Source organism: Phaseolus vulgaris, chromosome 1 (assembly GCF_000499845.2).
Source record: "Phaseolus vulgaris cultivar G19833 chromosome 1, P. vulgaris v2.0, whole genome shotgun sequence".
NCBI classification, from domain to species: domain Eukaryota; kingdom Viridiplantae; phylum Streptophyta; class Magnoliopsida; order Fabales; family Fabaceae; genus Phaseolus; species Phaseolus vulgaris.
Genome location: NC_023759.2, coordinates 1,324,428 through 1,344,686, shown reverse-complemented (window position 1 = coordinate 1,344,686; position 20,259 = coordinate 1,324,428). Strand labels below are relative to the sequence as shown.

The 20,259-nt window shown below is 30.6% G+C and overlaps 3 protein-coding genes across 5 annotated transcripts; 2 read left to right on the top strand and 1 right to left on the bottom strand.

Annotated features, from left to right (window-relative positions):
* Positions 1 to 492: 492 nt before the first annotated feature.
* LOC137816446 (F-box/FBD/LRR-repeat protein At1g13570-like) lies at positions 493 to 3,921 on the bottom strand. Of its 2 annotated transcripts, XM_068619583.1 has the most exons (5): positions 3,704 to 3,921; positions 3,526 to 3,579; positions 2,084 to 2,926; positions 1,257 to 1,412; positions 493 to 1,110 (listed from the first exon to the last, which is right to left on the bottom strand). In XM_068619583.1, exons 2-5 carry the CDS (start codon positions 3,526 to 3,528, stop codon positions 829 to 831), a joined length of 1,284 nt encoding a protein of 427 aa, XP_068475684.1. In that variant the 5' UTR covers positions 3,529 to 3,579; positions 3,704 to 3,921; the 3' UTR covers positions 493 to 828. The 2 variants fall into 2 exon arrangements, with proteins under 2 accessions (XP_068475684.1, XP_068475683.1); XM_068619582.1 differs by lacking the exon at positions 3,526 to 3,579 and having other exon boundaries at positions 3,704 to 3,877.
* A 1,926-nt stretch (positions 3,922 to 5,847) lies between these two features.
* LOC137816445 (type IV inositol polyphosphate 5-phosphatase 11) lies at positions 5,848 to 10,431 on the top strand. Its single transcript, XM_068619581.1, has 8 exons — positions 5,848 to 5,968; positions 6,082 to 6,241; positions 6,384 to 6,523; positions 7,160 to 7,236; positions 7,331 to 7,456; positions 8,406 to 8,590; positions 9,062 to 9,199; positions 10,151 to 10,431. The coding sequence occupies exons 1-8, from the start codon at positions 5,946 to 5,948 to the stop codon at positions 10,340 to 10,342; spliced, it is 1,041 nt and encodes a 346-aa protein (XP_068475682.1). The 5' UTR covers positions 5,848 to 5,945; the 3' UTR covers positions 10,343 to 10,431.
* Positions 10,432 to 13,966: 3,535 nt separating this feature from the next.
* On the top strand, positions 13,967 to 20,168 carry LOC137816444 (protein DA1). Of its 2 annotated transcripts, none has more exons than XM_068619579.1 (12): positions 13,967 to 14,719; positions 14,834 to 15,005; positions 15,087 to 15,177; positions 15,762 to 15,894; positions 16,269 to 16,389; positions 16,526 to 16,609; positions 17,228 to 17,347; positions 17,464 to 17,676; positions 18,214 to 18,270; positions 18,390 to 18,508; positions 19,436 to 19,494; positions 19,663 to 20,168. In XM_068619579.1, exons 2-12 carry the CDS (start codon positions 14,892 to 14,894, stop codon positions 19,959 to 19,961), a joined length of 1,410 nt encoding a protein of 469 aa, XP_068475680.1. In that variant the 5' UTR covers positions 13,967 to 14,719; positions 14,834 to 14,891; the 3' UTR covers positions 19,962 to 20,168. The 2 variants fall into 2 exon arrangements, with proteins under 2 accessions (XP_068475680.1, XP_068475681.1); XM_068619580.1 differs by having other exon boundaries at positions 14,034 to 14,719; positions 14,834 to 14,993.
* The last annotated feature ends 91 nt before the right edge of the window (positions 20,169 to 20,259 follow it).

The following is a 20,259-nucleotide window of genomic DNA, read 5'->3' as shown; positions in this document are numbered from 1 at the left end:
TCTCGCACGCCGCGAACAATCTTCATTCTCGCACCAACGCAGCAACCGCCAGCGCCACCTTGGTTTTCATTGGCATTTCTCCTCTGAGGCAGCGGAAGCTTGACCTGAAGGATCCCTTGAACGAAGACGAACCCAGGAGCGCGAAGGTCTTTCATTGTTGCGCAAGGTCAGTTTTAACATGTGTGTGTTATAGATATGCTTGTGCGGAAGTCATTATTGACTTTCAGATATAGTTCTATGTAGCTCACCCTACACGTTTTTTCAAAATAAAGAAGATAATGATACAATGGGATTTGCCCTTAATATAATATCATAGTCATTTCAAGTCTATTCTAACAATTGTTTGTTGGGCTTATCAGGTCACCCATTCTCAGACCGTTATCAAACCACAAGTTGGTAGTCTCGGCATACAAGTATGTTGATGATTCCACATCGACTAGAAATTAGAACATTTCATAATAAGAGTATGAGTATGAGTTTCCAAACACTAAATTTCAATCACCAAATAACTGAAGTATGTGACCTTTCATACTTAAAACGTTCTCTTTCTTTAAGAAGATAAAAAATTTCTTTATGTACATAACTCTACTAGCACACAATTTTACCAAATTTACATATTCGTGCTCATTGGCATAAAATAATGGCTTTTCAACTGTAATGATAGATTTATTGAAGCAAGTTTTTTGAACCCTATTGAAGCAAGTTTTTGAACCCACATTGGCTTCTTCCAAATTATCAGAAGTAAGGATTTTTCACATCAAAGTTAATACTACTAGTTTTAGCTTCAGCGTTTTCCACATTGGTGTAAAACTTGTTTCAGAATGCACTCTAAGAGGAGTCCAGGTAAACAATTTCAGCTTGTCTTGAGACTCTTCTGAACCGCAACAGTTCTTTCATCAGTTCTGTTCCGATGTTTGAAACAGGCTTCACAATCATCCTTTCCAACACAGGAGAGTATAGAAGTAGAAAACTGATAAAATCTAATTCAGGTTTGATTCCAGATATGCCATCTATCTTCACATTTCGCAGATGCATCTCTGGACAAGCAAAATACACATCTTCCCAAGAATAGGCGTGTGTTACCAGAACAGTCTGCTCCTCTGGTCGAGCCTACATGAGAATTGCAACCATCTTAGAAACACCCAAATGCCCAACAACACTAAACTGATTTGAAAATTCTAGAACTTAACAAAATTATTGAAAAAACGAATACCAGCAGCAAAGACAAGTCACAATAACTTACAAGGAGTACTCACCAATATTTCTAGTTCTTGTAGATTAGGAGAGCTTCTTAAGAGGCAAAGAGCAGCTGAGATTTCCTTCAAATCATTAAAGTTTATTCGTATGGAAAGATAACTTAGATCAATGCATGGTCTTGGAAGATTTACTGGCACAACCCCCACTGCCAAATACTAGCATAAGCAAGAAACAGATGAATGGATCACAAATCGGTGAGTAATGTATTTAATATTTGCATTTCAATATAGACATGCACATGCCATACGTTAGGGATGACAATGGAACAAACACAAATAATAGCTATGTATGCACAGAACCCATCTCATAAAAAAATGTCTTATAACTCATCCTGTTATCAGCTAGGTCTTCGTTTGAAAAATACCCTGGCATAGATTTTTTATTTTATTTTATAGTAAATTAGTCTTTCTAATTAATCTCTTTATGAACAAATATAATTCTATAAGTCTAACTAAAAAACATAAATCTATAAAATAAAATTATAAGCAAATTTTCAATTGTTAATATTTTTTTACCATTTAACTTAGTTTTGGTCATTTAATTCTAAAATAATATCCAAATAAAAGTTTGGATACCATGAGGACCCACCATATTAACACGCGGATGATTAAAATATTTGTATCCATTACTTATGGAAATCCATAGAAAGTACTCGTTTAGTATCCATTGTGGATTTTATCAGCAGAAAATCTTGGATCCGAATTTTTTGTCATTCCTAAGCATTGGGTTTATACACTAATTAAAAATTCAAATGATCAAGACTTTGACATATTATTCACCCAACTAGAAGAATTGTTTTGGAAAAGTGATGTTATGAGCATTGTACCTTTAAAAAATAGCTTTGAACCTCTAGCCTTTGCACGTGAGGCAGATGAAGAAAAAATTTGAGCAAATTGCTAGAGCCTCCACGAAATCTACTTTGATTGATTTCAAAGTTCACATACAAGCCAATGGATACCACAGCTAATTGGGAAGTGTTCTCAAAGCTAATATCTTCAAATTTACCCCCAATGTCAAAGAAAAGGAGATTCGGTGCATCAATATTAAGATGAGTGAAACCATCAAAGTTCATCAATGTCAACCGTTCAAGCACTGGGCAGCTGGATATTAAGTTTTCAAAAACATCCTGAGCCAAGGTAACATGTTGCAGATCAAGACTCTTTAAGTTCCTGAAGCCTTTAAATGTAGATGGAGGTTTAAGCCAACAATTAAACAACTCTAAATGAGTCAAACTTTGACAACAAAACAAACACGAGTGTATCTTATACCGCTGTCCTTTCCAGATTTCCAGCACAAACTCTTTAACAGACTTTCTGCATAAATGAAGCGTCCAACGATCAATATCAGCCACACCTAGGAGATCACGATGGGAGAGTTTGAACTTGTTGATTGACCCAGAATGAAGTAGCAGTACATGATCAACAGTTCTCAAAAGCTTGTTCTTGATAATCACATGGTCCTGAGCAGCCACAGAGACACATTGGCCATCGAACACAAGATTCGGTAGCGTGGCCCATCTGTACCTCCATTTGCTAGATAAAACACTTGTTCTCACTGCCTCCTTAATTGACAAATGCGACAAAATTTGGTCTATTACATGACCTGGCAAGTAACTGATTCTGTCTGGCTCCATATCGGTTAGGCAAAGAGACTGGGGTAGCTCTCTCCCCTACATTCAAATCAAATATAAAAACAGGACACGAGAATTAGATAACAAACTAGATTACCATCACATATGTATAAATCAGGTCTACGAACAACCTTAAAACAAAAGCAAAAACTTGGCACCATTTATATGCTAATGTTGCTACATTGAACAAAAAGAGCACGATAATTGTTTATCATTTTCAATTTCGTTCACAATCAAAGACTCTACCCATGGATGAGTCCCAAATTCAGTTAGGAACTCAAGAAATCCCACTAAACTCTCCTATGAATGACATGACCATAAAGGGCACACCTATTTATGGAGTGAAGCTCATAGAAACTACAATGTCGGACGAAGGACCAACCATCCTCAATTGGATGATCCACAACCCCTCGAGCGTGAATTTAGGTCTGTCAATCCATAACCCAACCATAATCCATAAACAAAAATATCATGATAATCATTTACGCTTTTTGAATTCAAATTACAAAACAACCCAATTGCAAGCAGGAAGCATATTTTTCAAGAAGAATGCCTAAACAAACAAGCAAAGCAATCACTAATTACACTGAAAATACGTAAAATAAAAATTCGAAATTCAGAAGACTCTGCGAAGTTACCATGCCAAGCTATGAAGTAATTCCAGGCAAGGAACTCAATCCCGAAAGTGAATGCTACAACAAACAGCAAAAATGGAAAAGTTCAATTTAATAATCAGAGTGCCAAAAACCAAATAGGAAAATGTAGCTAAATTAGGATGATTTGGAAGCACTCAGTGACCTTAAACCCTAAACTTACAGTGAAACGAAGAGAAAATGGTGCAGCATGAAAAAACTGTGATGGAATAGAGACAAGGGTTACATCTTGGAATGAAGAGAAATTGAGATTTTGTATATTCATGATGTACTGTGATAAGATTCAGATTCTTTCAGACCTAATTGGGGTTGAAGATGAAGAGAATTTAGGATCCATCTTCCAATAAAAAATAGAAATTCAGGCCCATCTTAACATTCTTTGTAGATTCAAGGCCCACTTCAACTATTTCAGAGATGGAAAAGTTTTTGTTATCAGTAAATAACATACCATTTTCACACCCAATTATAATAATATAATAATATTTTTAATTAAAAAATAAAATAAATATAATTAAAATAATAATTTATTAGTATGTAGAATGAATGTGTTTTATTATTTGTGGTTTCCTTATTAGGTGCTCCTATTTTACAAACTAATATTAAAACTTAACTTCAATTTTAAAAAAATATATTATTTTGTATAATTTAAATTTAAAGGTAATAACATATTCATATAATAATAGTAGTTTAAATTCGAAAAAGCTTAGAACGAAAAGTCGTCTTCGTAAGTTGTATGCGGATATTACTATGTAATAAAAATAATTGAAAAAATATAAAAGTGAAATGAAGCTAATACTTAAATATCTAATGCAAGAGTTGTGTACTGTTGTCAAAATATAATAAATACAGGAAAAAAATAATATAAGTAGAATAAGTTTTACTTTTATTAAATGTTTAATTTATATTAAGATAAGAACTAAATAATAATGGTAAATGGTGATTAAGGTGAAAACTAACAATGTTAATAGTGATGACATATAGAGATGGAAGTAGAGACTGCAACAACGTTATTAATAATAATAAAAAATTATTAAGTAAAAAAGTATCTATTTTTTTCTCAAAATAAAGAGGAGAACTTTTATATTAAAAAGAAAAGGTAAAAAATCGTTTAAAGATAAACTATTTTTCTCCAAACAAATATAAGAGAAAGTATAAAAACTTTTACTATAGAGATAAAAGATTTACCAATTACATATAAACTTGTGGAATGGTATGAAAAGAAAACCAGCATTGTAGACTTAAGTTCTAACATGTAGTTAGTGAACCCAATATAATAAATATGCACATAACTTTTTATTGACTTCTATTTTATTTATTCGAAAAAACTTTTCATTGACTTTTTCATAATTATTAGTGTATGATTATCTAAGGAAGAAAATCAAAGAATAAAGAGCTAGGAGTCATATATTAAAGAAGAGTGTTTTTTTATTGGTAAAAAATAAATTAAATAATAGGAGCACTTGAGGGGTGTCCTAATCTTATACAAAATTTTATAAGAAGTAACATATATACTGAATAAAGCATAACTTAAAATCCAACTAAAAAAAAGCAACGTAACTTGTAACCCAATTGGAAGAATAGAAAGTGTTAGAAGATGTGTGACTAATTCTAACATTTGAGATTGTTGGAGATTCCTAAAGATTAGGATATTTCATTCTTTATAAGTGAGTGCAAACCTCACCTTATGAGGTGGTTTTATGAGATTGAGTTAGGCTTAAAACGCACTTCTTAACATGGTATCAAAGTCATTTAAAAGTCTATCATAGCGAGTGTTTGTTGGATCTATCGTGTCATTGGGCCGTTATCGGACCACATATAACATATATCTTCACGCACGAATTGGTAGCCTCAGCGTGAAGGGAGTGTTATAAGATTGAGTTAGACTTAAAGCCCACCTTATAAGAGAGATTGAGAATAATCTGTTCGAATTTTTTTATATATTAAAAGAATATTTAAATATGATATAACTCAAAAAAACACTTATTAGTTATAACCTTTCTTTACTTATCACCCATCGAAGGGTGTGAACAATTTTGGGTGCTCCTTTTTATGACATTCCAACACGTATTAGTTAGGCAAAGTTACTTGACGTAATTTGCATGGCCTACATGGATATTGTCCTTTTCATCTTTTGTTTTTCCTTCAATCCTTTGAGTACATTTCTCAACTATACCCGACCTAACTCGTGAGAAAAATAAGACCACACATGCATATTCGAAATTTCAAAATGGTTGACAATTTCTAGAACACTTTAGAACTTGTGTTTTGTGGCTCCCTATATATACAATAATAGCAAGTCAATAGTTTAAGAATCCCTCCATCTCCCTCTCAGAACTCACCTTTTACTCAAAATCGTTTTCGTGTCAGAGATTTTCCAGTGTTAGGTTTTTGCCAATCACGTAACTATGGGGAACCAACTTTGCAAAGGGTATGATCGATCATGTTTATGGAGAAAATTTATAGTTAGGTTATGGTTTCCTTGTTCACTTTCTTTGCTCAATTCTCACCACTTTGTGTTGCTTTTGTGTGTACAATTTGCAGAAGAAAATCAAGATCCAAGAGAAGGCCAATGGGGTTCATTCATAACCAAGCTTCACCCTCTCACACAGGAATAAGAACTGTGGGTGTTGAGAAAGTTTGTAACTTCTCCACTGATTCTGATCTTTGCATCTCCATTGTTACTTGGAATATGAATGGCCAGGTATATCCTTATAAATTCATGGTATCTGCACATCAAGTTGTGGAAAATCTTAATAAAAAAATTTGTGTGAAAAGTTTTCACTTAATAATGATTTGTGATGAGTTTTGTGTGATGTTCATGTAAGTTCATTTGCTGTGAAAAGGTTACGTTTGAAGATTTGGCAGAAATGGTTGGTAGCAATCGTGAGTTTGATCTTCTAGCTGTTGGCTTGCAAGAGGCTCCTCCATGTCAACGAAACAAAGTTGCAACTATGCTTTCAGCAGCTCTCGATGAAAGTCATACGTAAGAAAATATATATACTTACTTGCCAAACTTCTTGAATTTATGTTTTGCTTTGTTTTGTTCTAATCCTAAGATTGAAAATAAAAATGTATAACTTTTCAAACTTTATCCAATTATTACGAAATGAACTTTAAGTTTAACTCAATTCCATAAAACCGGCTCATGGGATGAGGTATACAATGAAATATTATTATATTTAGTCGACGTAGGATCTCCAATACATCCCCTCACGTCAAGAATGACAGCTCGTGCGTGGAACAACATATTATGGATGATTCGATAAATAGATTCAACAAATACTCACTATGACCAATCAATCTTAGTACCTTCATATGTTCTCACAAAACTTAATGTAACTACATCCTTTCATATTTTATGTATACTTTTACCTTTCATATATATGGTAAAAAGTGAAAGTATAATTATACCTATAAAGCACTATTCAAATTCATTATTTTATACATATATAAAAGTAATGAATAACTATATATCATGAATCAAATATTGAAATTGAAACCAATTTAGCAGAAAACTGAAATTCTAAAACGTTTTTAAATAATTTGCAAACTTATTCCTAATTGTGTGTGAACTTATTGAGATTTTCTACCTTTTGCCTTCATTCTTTCTGAAATGAAGCCTGATAGGTAAAGTTATCATGCAATCTTTGCAGTTGTACCTGTTTGGTCCAAAGGATGCAAAATCATTCATCAATGGTGAGATTTTATGCCAAAAAATTCTTAGGGTTAATAGTATAAATTAGTTGCAACCCCCACTAAATGTGACAACTTCATTTGAATTGTACATCAGAATTGAAGGTAGACAAAGAATCTTTTGGAGGGTGTGGAGGAATAATTGGAAGAAAGAAAGGTGCTGTAGCAATTCGCATAAACTACAAAGGCATTAGAATGGTGTTCATCTCCTGCCACCTCTCTGGTAATAATAATATTAAGGTTTTCTTCATGATATATTTTGTTAATAGTTTGGATTATTGTTTTGCTAATATGTGACTTGATTTTTATAAAAGTTGAGATATCTGAAATATTTCTATTGTTTTTTTGTTTTTTATATAATTTTTTTTTTTCAATGTTAGATAATTAAGGTCAGACTAATTAATAAACAAGGGTCTTGTTCAAACTACTTCTCAAGAAAAATTGGTCAAGTAATATTGAATACATACACTCTACTCTACTAAATATTTTTAATTACTTAAAAAAGCTTCTTTTTCATAAAATACTTTTTTTTCATTAATAAGTGTTAAGTAGGTTAGTGCACTAACTAGTAGGTCCCATTAATTACAAAAACTAATATTCAGTGTAGAAAACAACTTTAGCTGAAAAAAAAGTTGTATATTTCATTATTTCTATGTATCTTTCACATGGATAAGAATATATGGAAACCATGCATATTACAAATACCTAATCCCTTCATACTCAATTATAAAATAAAAATAAATAAGTTTATGAATTCAAATATACATTTAAAAAAGCATAGGGCTCTATCTTTTATGCTCATTTTACATTATCTTTTATAAATGTTTTCTGCAGTTATTAAATAACAAATAAAATTAAAGATAAAAGAATTAGTTATTATATTGATTAAATTAGATAATAGAGATTAAAAAATTATTGGCATAAAAAATAATTTATATTATTAATAAATTTTTGTAAAAGAGTTTTTAATTTTGTTTTCACCACATTAGTTTTAAAACTCTGTCGAATCATTCCTTCAATGGTTCAATTAATTTTGTTCGCTTACTTTGTCTAGGTTTTTAACATACAATTAAACAAAGTTGCAATTAATGTGTGAAATAGTGTTCCATAAAATCATTTCACCTTCTCCTTGAAGTGTTCAACTACTGAGTAATATTTGTTTGGATTTTTAGCTCATGAACGCAATGTAGAAGAAAGAAATTCACAGTGCAGACACATATCACACACCCTATTTTCCAAGTTCTGGAATCCATATGCTAGACCCTCCCACATTGCTATTTGGTTAGGAGATCTCAACTATAGGCTTCAAGGGATTCACACACACCCAGCAAGAACTTTGATAGACCAAGCTACTAAAGTTACTATATTAACTAAATTATAAACTAATTTATAAACTACACAAATTATTGGTATCTAAAGTAGTTTCTATTATTAATAAAAAAGTTATAAAGTAGTTCGAAAATTAATATCTAACCATTAGCTACTAAAGTTTTATCAACTAATTATTTGTATTTTAAATTAGTCTCTATAAGCCTTCTTTTAGAGACTAATTTAGAATCTAAAATATTAGTAGCTAAAACCTTAATAGTTAATTTAGATATCAATTTAGAAACTATTTTATAATTTTTTATTAATAATAGAAACCACTTTAGATACCAATAGTTTTTTAGTCTCTAAAATAATATATAATTTAGTTAACATAGTAACTAATTATTTTTTCTTTCTAAATTTAGTTATTATTTAATGAGTTACTTGTGATATATCTTTTACACAACTTTTCAATTTAATTTAAGAAATTTCAAATTAATCCCTTATTTTACCTTTTCAGCGTTTGCATAACAAGGACCAGCTTCTACAAGAAGCACGTCGAGGGCAAATTTTCAACGGATTTTGCGAGGGAACATTGACTTTCAAGCCAACCTATAAGTATAACAAAGGAAGTAGCAACTATGATACAAGTCACAAGGTATGCAACACTTTTCAATTATCCACATTAATACGCCATGCATGCCTACATTTTAATTATTAATAATCATATATATGGTATAACTTACATGCTACGTAATTTCACAAGTCAAATAAGAGAACTACACGCAAATTTTAAACCTTTTTTTTTTTTTTTTTTTGCATCTATGTTTTGATTAGTTGTGCATGAGATATTAATTTATGAACGATTTTGATGAAATGTAGTATAATTATTAGCCTTTTAAAAGTTCATATCAACTTAAATTAATATAAAATTCTGTTTAAGTAATACAATACTCAATCTCCTTAAATAAGATATCACATTGTAGATAAAAAAATAATTGGTTGAGAAAAAAATTTCATCAAAGTCTATCATCACTCAAGTTTTCTAACAAACGAGTCACCATAAATGTTTTCTTTTTTTCAAGAGAAATAATGCTTTCCCAACTTTTTTTTATACACATTTATAATAATAATATAATAACAGTAATAGTTTAGTCAATTACCAGTAATGTTTTGATAATAATTAAATAAATGGTTATTAAATTGTATAATTAATATTGGAGTTAGCAATATATTATTACTTTTTTCAAATCGTTTTAAAAAATAAAAATATCAAGAAAATAAAAGAAAATTATTAGAAAAACATAAGGTAGTTATTCTAATTAATTAAGTTAATCATTTGAGAATGGTAATATTTTCACACCCACCAAACAAAAAAAACATTCATTTTGACAACTCTTTAATTTAAAAATTTAATATATTACTATATATTATTAAAGTGTTTGTGAATGGAAATAATTTTTTTAAGGAGTGTTAAAGAGTTAATTTTTCTTTATAAATATAGTTTTTTTATTTATTTAAACTTGTTAACTTGTAGAATAAGTATCTTTATTGTTAAGTATATCAAAATACGTATATGAAGAATTACGTAATGCATAATTTGTCTCAGGTACGAGTGCCAGCGTGGACAGATCGTATATTGTACAAAATAGAAGACGAAAAGAAGATGGAAGCAACTCTGCATTCATACGAGTCCATTGATAAAATCAACGGCTCTGATCATAAACCAGTGAAGGCACATCTCTGCTTAAGACTTAGTCAAATTCCAACAAAACCCACTTCTTCCCAAACAATACCTTAGACTCATTCTTTCTTTCATTTTTAATTCTTATGCAACTCATTCATGCACAAATGTTTATTATATTTTATTAATGATTAGTAATTTCATGCACAATGTATAGTTTTTTTTCTTCTCCTTTCTCTATCGATTAAAATAAAGTATACTTAAATTATTATCTGAATTTCTAAGTTATCATCTGAATTTCTAAAATTGCATAAATGTTTCATAGTTTTATTAAGTGGACTTTAAGTTTAAGTCAACTCCATAAAACCAGCTCAATGAGGTGAGGTTTGCACCCACTTATATACAATAAAATACTCTAATCTTTAGTAGATCTCCAACAAGTTCTCTTATTCTCTACACTCACATTCCTTTATTGTTTATAAATTATTAATCCTTAACTAAATTAAATACTATTTTAAAAAATAAAAAATTATTAATATTTAAATAATTTTTATTATTAATAAAAAATTATAAAATAGTTTTAAATTTATATCTAAATTAATTATTAAGGTTTTAATCATTAATATTTTAAATTTTAAATTAATATTTAAAAAATTAATAAAAATAATTTAATAGAAACTATTTTAAATATTAATGGTTTTTTATAAAATATTTAATTTAATTAATATTAAAAACTAATTATTTTGATATTTAAAATTAGTTTATGTTTAATGATTTTATTATAGTTTATATCTATAAAAAAAATAAAAGAATAAAGAAAAAGTGTGTATTTGTAGGTTTGTGGATTTTGAAATTGGGCATATGTGGACACACAAGTCTTATTCTGGTCGGTTTATCGATCTTTGACTATTTTTTATTGCGTTTTGATTGGTTGAGCAATTACCACCTAAAGCCACCAATGTTGAAGTTGACCTATTATATGACACAACTTATTTCTATTTCATTATTTTTTCTCCAATTTTTTAACCACTGATAAAGTTTAGTGTTAAAGTATATATATTTACTATTACTATTGTTTGTTAAAAAGTTGAATTTAAGTGTTATAAATAAATAAAAATATTGGAAAAATTATTTATTTTTATTAAGTTCTTGTAACTTATCTTTAATTATTGGTGCATGGATTGTGAGGGTCTACAAAAATCATCATTGAATAATGTAGAGATAAAGGTAAATCTTAGTTGTACTTTCCTAATATATATTATGAAAATAGCAAATATTTGAAGGAGGATTTGACATTATTCACAAAAGGCTAGACTTTGACCTATTTAAAAAAATATCTTATGACATAATAACCAATGAATTTAAGATATATACTTTATAGTTTCTATCAATAATTCATATAAATATAAAATATTACCAACATTAAACAATAACATGATAATAAAGATTTTTAAAATTTAAAAATATACGTAATTTTAATTAATTGTTATTAAATGTAACTACCTCTTAAACTAAACTACAATTGTAATAATTTGAATTGGAACTTGTTATTGAGTATTATTTTATAAAATTTCATACAAGTTAAATATAAGGTATTCTTTTATTGAGGTGAATAAAAATATATTGGACGAATTAAGATTTATTGGACAAATTAGATTTAAAACTAGACTTTCTTGTAAAATTGTTGAATATCTTCCAATTAGAACCAACAATTTCATCAAAATTATTCACAACCAAAACCATGAATTTTCCTAAGTCCAATTTTAAACATCTAAATTATATTATTTTAATGTAGGTATATCTTCCCAAATAAAATATGATTGTTCAAAACTAAAAGAGAAGCCAAAGATTCACCATAAAGAGTTACAATTCATACCTTAAAAAAATTCTTTTAATGTTTTAAACAATTTTTAATACAATTTATTGTTATTTTAATTTATAGACTATTTCCATTAGATAGTACAATTCAAATTTACCGTTTCATTAGATAGTACAACTCAAATTTACCGTTTCAAAACTAATTGTTTTCATTGAGTTTCTTGCACACATAAGTGCACATGTATTGATTAATTACTAGACATTTTTGTATTAGAGAACACATGACAGTTACATATATTCTCAATTTCAATAACACAAAAACAAATTGTACCTAATTCACAATCCAAGACTACAAAAGTCTTCAATTACATCTTCTGACATTTAGATAACTTGTTAGACTTTATTCCTTTTGAAATATTCATATTAAGTATATTCCATCAAAGACTAATATTTGTCCCGTCAAATACTAACACTTGACTCATCAAAACACAATATTAGTAATCCGACATCAACTTCCTATGCCAAGATAACATTTTACACTTTATAAAACCTGACACAATAATATTTTTTAACTTTTCACCACTTAATTTATATGATTTGGATGATGTGTGAAGTTAAGAAATATTTTTTTTTATTAAGTTCATGTACTTAATATTGTAATGAAAATAGTTTAGACATCTATTTTTCTCAAGACATGACCTGAAAATGATTTATTGTCGTTTGAACAACAATACTCGATGTAGGTCATGATTATCACTTAAGAGATAACTTAGCACTTAAATAAAAGTTGGAAAAAACTAGAAAACAATAAAATTGTATATTGTATAAAGTGTAAAAAACATCAAAATAAACTATTATGCATTCAAACTTTACTATGAACTAAATTTGACTAATCGAAACCACAATCAAAATTACAAAAACATAATTTGAGTTAGTTACTAACAAGACGAAAAAGATAATTATTATCACAACCATATTCATTTGTTATTTTAGCTAAAACTTTGGTAGTTAACTAGATATCAATTAACTAATTATATATCAATTTAGAACCTAGTTACAAATTTGTATTAAGTATTAATAATAGAAACTACTTTAAATATCATTAATTTTTTAATCTATAAAATAATATTTTATTTAATCAATATAATAACTAATTAATGATTTTATTTTCATTAAATGTGTAACATGTAAACTTTAACTATATTGTTAATTAAAATATAAGAATTAAATATATTTTTTAAGTGAAAATTCAATAATAATTATAAATTTTAAAAGCGTCTAACTTTTTATATGGCATGCACTAAATATTAAATAAAATTAAAAATCATTCTATCACATTCTTATCATATTTTCTTATCTTCTCCATAAATAAACTCTAAATATTTTGCTAAAATTTAGGATTATGCATTTGAAAATACTCTTTAACGAACTTCAATAATATTCTGTCTTTGAAAAATTGAAAAAACAATGTTTTTTTTTCATTTTTATTAGGATTTTTTATTGCAATAGCATGTAAAATTTGTAATTATGTAGTTTTCTATTTTATACAAAAATAAATGCGAAATGTGAATTTGGTCGAGATGAAAAATTTTATCAGACATATATTATAAAATTTCTTACAAGAAACTAATCATAGATATTTTACATTTATAAGACGTTTATTAAAATTATATAAATTGTGTAAATCTTTCTTTCAACTAAATAAATTGTAAAAAAAGCTTACATTTAAACTACACAAGGTATAAAAATAGTGACGTCACTAAATCTAAATATAGCATGTAAAAAATATAAATAACATTAATTATTAAAAAATCTCATTATTTCCAACAATGTTTGAAATTGAATGCTTTAATTAGATGATTAACGAAATCAACGAACTTAAACTTGATTTAAAAGTAATTCCCGCATCCGCATATATCCCCTGTGCGTGTGCGCCAGGGAATCTTTGCCCTTTCTTTCTATGAAACCAACCGCGTACTCTACTCAACGCATGAATCCCAACAACAACGCAATCAAACATAAACATTAATTAATTAATTAATTATCAATTAATTAATTAAAATTAACTAACTAATTGCAAACGAAACAAAACCATAAAACTCTCTTCTTCTTCTTCCTTCTTCTCTCTTTGTTCCATAAAGAAATAACTTTTGCCTTTGTTTTTGTTTTGTGACTTTTTTTCTTCTCCTTTGGGGTCTCCTTGAGGAGAGGGGAAGAAGAAGAAGAAGAAGGAAGAAGAAGAAGGAGGAGGACCCCACCACACACACAAACAAACACAATCACATTCACACAAATTTCAAACCTTTCTTCGTTTTCCTTGATCCTTCCTCATAAGGGTTTATCACTTTTGATGATTACTTAAATTATTTTTCTTTCTCAATTTTTTCTTCAGCCCCCAAAAACGCTTCCGCGTTTGTTTCTTCCAATTTGACTTTCAAATCGCCTGCGTTCCACTTTCTTCTCCTTTCAGCCCTTCAATCATCTTCCCTCCTCGCCTTGCTACTCCTTTTTGAATCGTTCCTCCTTTTCGTAACCCAAAAAAAAAGCGAGGTCGTGTTTTTTTTTTTCTGCTGAAAAGAACCAAGTTGTTGTAATTACATACCTTCCCTGTTATTAGATCATCGCACGCTTTGTTTCCTTCAATTGGGTATCGATTCTTTCGCCATTTGTTGAAAGGTGAATCCACACACACTTGAAATTCGGGGTCTTGCAGCAGCCAATTATTATGATCGATTTTGATATATTTATCTTTTTTTTTTGTAATTTGGTCTTGTTTTGGGATATGTGCAGGAAAAAAAAATTTGTTCTTCTTGTTATGAAGTTGTAGTGATTCTTTTTGAGTGAGTGAATGGGTTGGCTTAGCAGAATTTTTAAAGGGTCTGAGCAGAAGATTTCGGAGGGGCATTATAGTAAAGAGGATGCTGGTTATTATCTGCCGTCGACTTCTGGGGTAACAACAAATGTCAGCATTCTAATTAACGAATGCTTTTGGAAGTTACTGTTTTGTCCTCCTTACAGGAATGAGAGTTTGTTTGGATTGCAGGATGTTTGGAACCAGAACGAGAATGAGGATATAGATCGTGCTATTGCACTGTCTCTGGCCGAAGAGAGCGAGAAAACAAACATTGTAAATGGTGAGTGATTTCAGCTCTTGAGACATCATTGAGTATTCTTGATTTGATACTGAACGAACCAAGTGTGTGCCAGTGCATTTGTTTGCTGTTTACTTTCTAAGGAGCAGTTTTCTGTGGACTAATGCAATTTTGAGAAGTTCCAAATTTGTAATGTCCGTGTTGTTGCCTTTTTTAGTTTTTTATCATGTTTTTTCCGTTGCCCCCTTTGTCTTCATTTTGTAGTTGTAAGAATTTTTATATGAAATCTGTGATAAACAAAGAGGTAATTGCTTTCTGTTGAATGTCATGCTTAAATGTGATTGTAAATTTGGATGCCTCGCTTTTCTTTGAACACAATGTGCATATGTTGTTAGCTTAGCTTAGTTGGTAGCTTGACTTCCGATAATGTGCTCATTTCATTCTTTACCAATTACTACTGTGTTGAAGATTGACTAATTTGCACAGTTTTTTGTGTGTCTATCTCTCTAAATATATATTGCACTCCTATTAATTTTATTTTTGTCTCCGTAATCTTTTCTAAAGTGTATTTCCCTAGTATAAATATATTACCGTTTTACATTAACAAGTCTCTGTCTGTTTTGTAGACAACAGATCACAGTTAGAAGAAGATGAACAACTTGCCAGAGCTTTAGAAGAAAGTCTAAACGTGGAGTCTCCTCCCAGATATGGAAATGAAAATGCGTATCAACCAATTCAGTATTTCCCCATGGGGTCCAGGTACGAGTTAGATGTTGGATAATAACAATGTATGAAGTTGGTATCATAATTCAACACTTCTTTTGTTTGATTACTTCAATAGTCCTGGTTCTATAAATTCTCACCTTGGCATATACTGTCACTTCTTAATTTGAATTCTCTATTTTGAGGCATGCTATATCCCTTAGTTGGTGATCAACAGATTTTACTTGTAATTCCACTTATTTGTGCTGGTCTTTTTGAAATACGTATTAATTGATATTTCTATGATTCATTAGTCATTTCATTACCAACACTTTTGGTGATAAGGGATTTATCTAACTGGGTTTAGTGGTAGTCTAACACGTGTGAAATGCACATAACTAAAGTTGTGTAGTTGTTTACATAATAAATAGGATTTGTGCTGGCTGCTATATTGAGATTGGTTACGGGCGATATCTTAATTGCTTGAACGCATTCTGGCATCCTGAATGCTTCCGCTGCCGAGCTTGCAACCTACCAATCTCTGATTATGAGGTGCTAAAATTTCCATTTACGTGCCACATTACTTGTTTTTCCGTTTTCATAAATGGTTTTTATTTTGTACTTACAGATTTGTTTTTGCTTATTCATATTGTTCTTATTATTATTGGTGATGTTGTTGTTGCTGCAGTTCTCCACATCTGGGAATTACCCTTACCATAAATCATGTTATAAGGAAAGCTACCACCCGAAATGTGATGTCTGCAAGCACTTTGTAAGTATTTTGAACAAGTTTTAGTGAAAAATGCACTCGATACCCCTTAGATTTTCTTATATGACATGCAAACCCATGCTATCTTTTGACCTATCACTTGTCGGTTGTTAGCCTAATAACACCCCTTAGCTAATGTTGATTAAAAAATCCGATTCTCCTATGCTGACATTTTTACCCTTTCTCCCTTTTGCATTATCTATCTCTCTTACCTTCAAAAATAGAATCAGGAAGGATGAGATTGGAAGATTTCAATGAATGTTGACAGTTTCTTTGTGGAAATGTGATAGTTTTCCCTTTCCTGAGATGTGACAATGTCATTCTTGTGTGAGTAGGGTAGTCAATTCCCTTCATGAAATGTGTCCATACATACCCATGTTCTTCTTTTTTACCCTTTCACATTCTTACTGCACAACCTTCTTACTGGAATTGACCATTGTTGATTCTATCACCTGGTTTTTCTAAACTTGTAGACATTGTTTGAGTCATTCATGATTTTAATTGTTTATGATTTTCTTGTTAGAATTACAAATGACATGCTTGTAAGTTTTTACCTTGACTTTGGCCGTATATCTCATTGCCTGTTGCTGTTGGTTTTTGGTAATATATATCTTTTCACAGATTCCAACAAATCCTGCTGGTCTTATTGAATATAGGGCACATCCATTCTGGGTTCAGAAATATTGCCCTTCTCATGAACATGACTGTACTCCACGATGTTGCAGTTGTGAGCGAATGGAGGTTAGTATGGATGGAGTATATTTATCTGATGAAAGGCTTGCCTAGGGAGAAGTGGATGAAATTGTATGGTGCACAGTAAAAGGAATGTAATGAAAAATTTCTCTCTTCATTTGCAGTCGCAAGAGGCAGGATATATTGCTCATAAGGATGGCCGGAAGCTCTGCTTAGAGTGTCTAGATTCTGCTATCATGGATACAAATGAATGCCAACCCCTTCATGCTGATATACAAAGATTTTATGAAAGCCTAAATATGAAACTGGACCAGCAAATTCCACTACTATTGGTTGAAAGACAAGCACTGAATGAAGCAAGAGAGGGAGATAAGAATGTAAGAGAAAATGCATTGTCATATGTTTGCAATCAGTATAGTAACATAATTTGATTATAACGACATTTGGCTATCTGACATACTTGGAACTAGTTTTTGGATATTTGGCATTATCTACACAACTCAAATTAAAACGAAAATAATGCCTTTTGCTATTGCTATTGATAGCTTTGCAAATTCTACCTGACTGAGATTTTTCTCTTCTGTGATATGTTAACTTCGTACCGTTTCAAATAGTTCTGCCCGACATGTGTGATTTAGAAAATTGAAGAGCAAAATGGAAACAAAATAAGTATATTCATATTTGAAAGTCTAATGCTTGCTCTGTCAAATAATTCAATCTGACATTCATGATATAGAAAATTGAAGAGAAAAAAAGGAAACAAAAAGAAGTATATTCATATTTGGAAGTCTAATTTCTGCAATAAATAAGACCGTCTAAGTCAGCATCCTTTCAACTATGAGGCCTCAATTCATAATTAGTTCGTGATTAAACAGTGGTTTTCCATCTCACATTTGAGTCTTTATCTTGGGCAGGGACACTATCACATGCCGGAAACCAGAGGGCTCTGCCTCTCCGAGGAGCTCAGCACTGTAAGATTTCCAGTTCTTTTTTATTTCATGACACTGATGGATTTTTATAGTTAGATGATAGAATTTCTTTAGAACCAACAATTAACAATTTATGGTACGTTGCATTTAAACTTTATCAGTTCTCGAGAAGACCAAGATTTGGGTCAGGAAATGGAGCAATGGACATGAGAGCACAGCCATACAGGATGACTCCACATTGTGATGTGACAGCTATTCTTATTTTATATGGTCTTCCAAGGTAATGATTTAGGGTTTTTGCTTTAAGTTGTAACTTGGAGACAAACTCAATGCTTATGAGAAGATAAATAATTTAAATGGTATCAAATCCAGAAGACAAAAAAATTTCCCAAGGATTAATACAACTGTCAGCAAAAGATCCATGAAACCAGAAAATGTAATATTTAGTCTCCCTATTTTGTTTTATGAATTTGATTCTCATAGTATTTTTATTGTGCAATATTGGCACTGCACCAAGAGTGACAGTGGCACAGAGCAATAGAATGCTTCATCAACATTTCTGTCAAAAATTGAATATAAAGTTAACAAATGGAAAAAAAAACCAACAATTTAAATAGTGGAGTATCAAACTCAGGAAAGAAAAAGTGGGGAGACCAAAAGTTCAATTAAGCCTTGTATGTTAGACAGAAGCAGTGTATTGTACTTGGTCTTTTGATAACATGACTAAATAAGAATGAAAGAATCTAAAAGCTGCAAATTGTAACTATTAAGAAGTGAACTTTAAACCTAACTCAATCTTATAAAATCAGTTTATAAGGTGAGGTTTGTATCCACTTATAAATAATGAAATATCCTAATCTCTAGTAGTCGATGTGGGATCTCCAACAGTAACATTTTCCTCCCTTGGCATCCATAGGTTTAGCTTATGTGAACTCCTCTCCTACTTCATGTAAAAACCCGTGTTCTTTCCGAATTAGAAAAGGAAGCTGATTAAAAAAGTAATATCTGCAGCCAAGCAAGTGCTGCCTTGTTTTTATTAATGATATAACATATCTCCTATGCATTTCTTTGGATTTTTGCTTAGTGTCCCTGACTTTCAGAGTAATAGATCTTCTGAGAGAGAATCCCACCCACTTCCCCTTCCTATGGTTACAACTTTGCTTTCATCTGTTGATATCATTTACATTTGAATGCTATTTTTTTATAGATTGCTTACTGGGTCGATCCTAGCCCATGAGATGATGCATGCCTGGCTTCGACTTAAAGGTACTATTTTATTGTAGAGAGTTTATTCATTAGGATTTATCCATTAAGTTGTTGCAAATGGGGTGTACTTTGTTTTGGTTACCACATATAAACTGTTTATTCATTAACAGTTAAGATTAATCACCTAGCATTGAACCAATGTTTATGCTAAAATCTGTGTTTATGAAGGTTATAGGACTCTAAGTCAAGATGTTGAAGAAGGTATCTGTCAGGTTTTGGCTCATATGTGGTTGGAGTCTGAACTTACTTCTGCATCAGCATCATCCTCATCTGCATCACACTCATCTAAAAAAGGTAAAAGACCTCAGTTTGAGAGGAAGCTTGGGGAGTTCTTCAAGCACCAGATTGAATCAGACATTTCCCCTGTTTATGGAGATGGGTTTAGGGCAGGTCAAAAAGCAGTGCGTAAATATGGTCTACAAAAGACCCTTCACCACATCAGGATGACGGGGACTTTTCCATTTTAAGTACAGAGATACTCAATTAACTCATTGTTTTTCATTCATTCTTCGTATAAAGCCTGGCCTGTTATTAGAAACCAAGGTCAAGGTGTGCTTTAGGCACTAGCTTCGACGAGTTCATGATTTTTTGTACTTGTAATTACTGATACTGTTGCGGTATATTGATTACATTCACATTTTTTTTTAAATTTATCACACTGCTACTTTTTGGCACACCAACTCCTAACCTCTGCTATCTCCCAAAATTAAGAATGAAGAAAGAACACTTTCTTCACAATACCTATATTCAGTTAATAAGAAATCA

Bases quoted from the DNA above. Each gene is read 5' to 3' on its own strand.
- LOC137816446 (XM_068619582.1), bottom strand. From the start codon at position 3,805: ATGAATATACAAAATCTCAATTTCTCTTCATTCCAAGATGTAACCCTT. The intron at 2,927-3,703 runs GTAAGTTTAGGG...ATTTGAATGTAG, and splicing joins CATTTTCTCTTCGTTTCACT to GGGAGAGAGCTACCCCAGTC. The intron at 1,111-1,256 runs GTGAGTACTCCT...ATTCTCATGTAG, and splicing joins TACAAGAACTAGAAATATTG to GCTCGACCAGAGGAGCAGAC.
- LOC137816445 (XM_068619581.1), top strand. From the start codon at position 5,946: ATGGGGAACCAACTTTGCAAAGG. The intron at 7,457-8,405 runs GTAATAATAATA...TTGGATTTTTAG, and splicing joins CATCTCCTGCCACCTCTCTG to CTCATGAACGCAATGTAGAA. The intron at 8,591-9,061 runs GTTACTATATTA...TTACCTTTTCAG, and splicing joins TGATAGACCAAGCTACTAAA to CGTTTGCATAACAAGGACCA.
- LOC137816444 (XM_068619579.1), top strand. From the start codon at position 14,892: ATGGGTTGGCTTAGCAGAATTTTTAAAGGGTCTGAGCAGAAGATTTCG. The intron at 15,178-15,761 runs GTGAGTGATTTC...TCTGTTTTGTAG, and splicing joins GAAAACAAACATTGTAAATG to ACAACAGATCACAGTTAGAA. The intron at 16,610-17,227 runs GTAAGTATTTTG...ATCTTTTCACAG, and splicing joins GTGATGTCTGCAAGCACTTT to ATTCCAACAAATCCTGCTGG.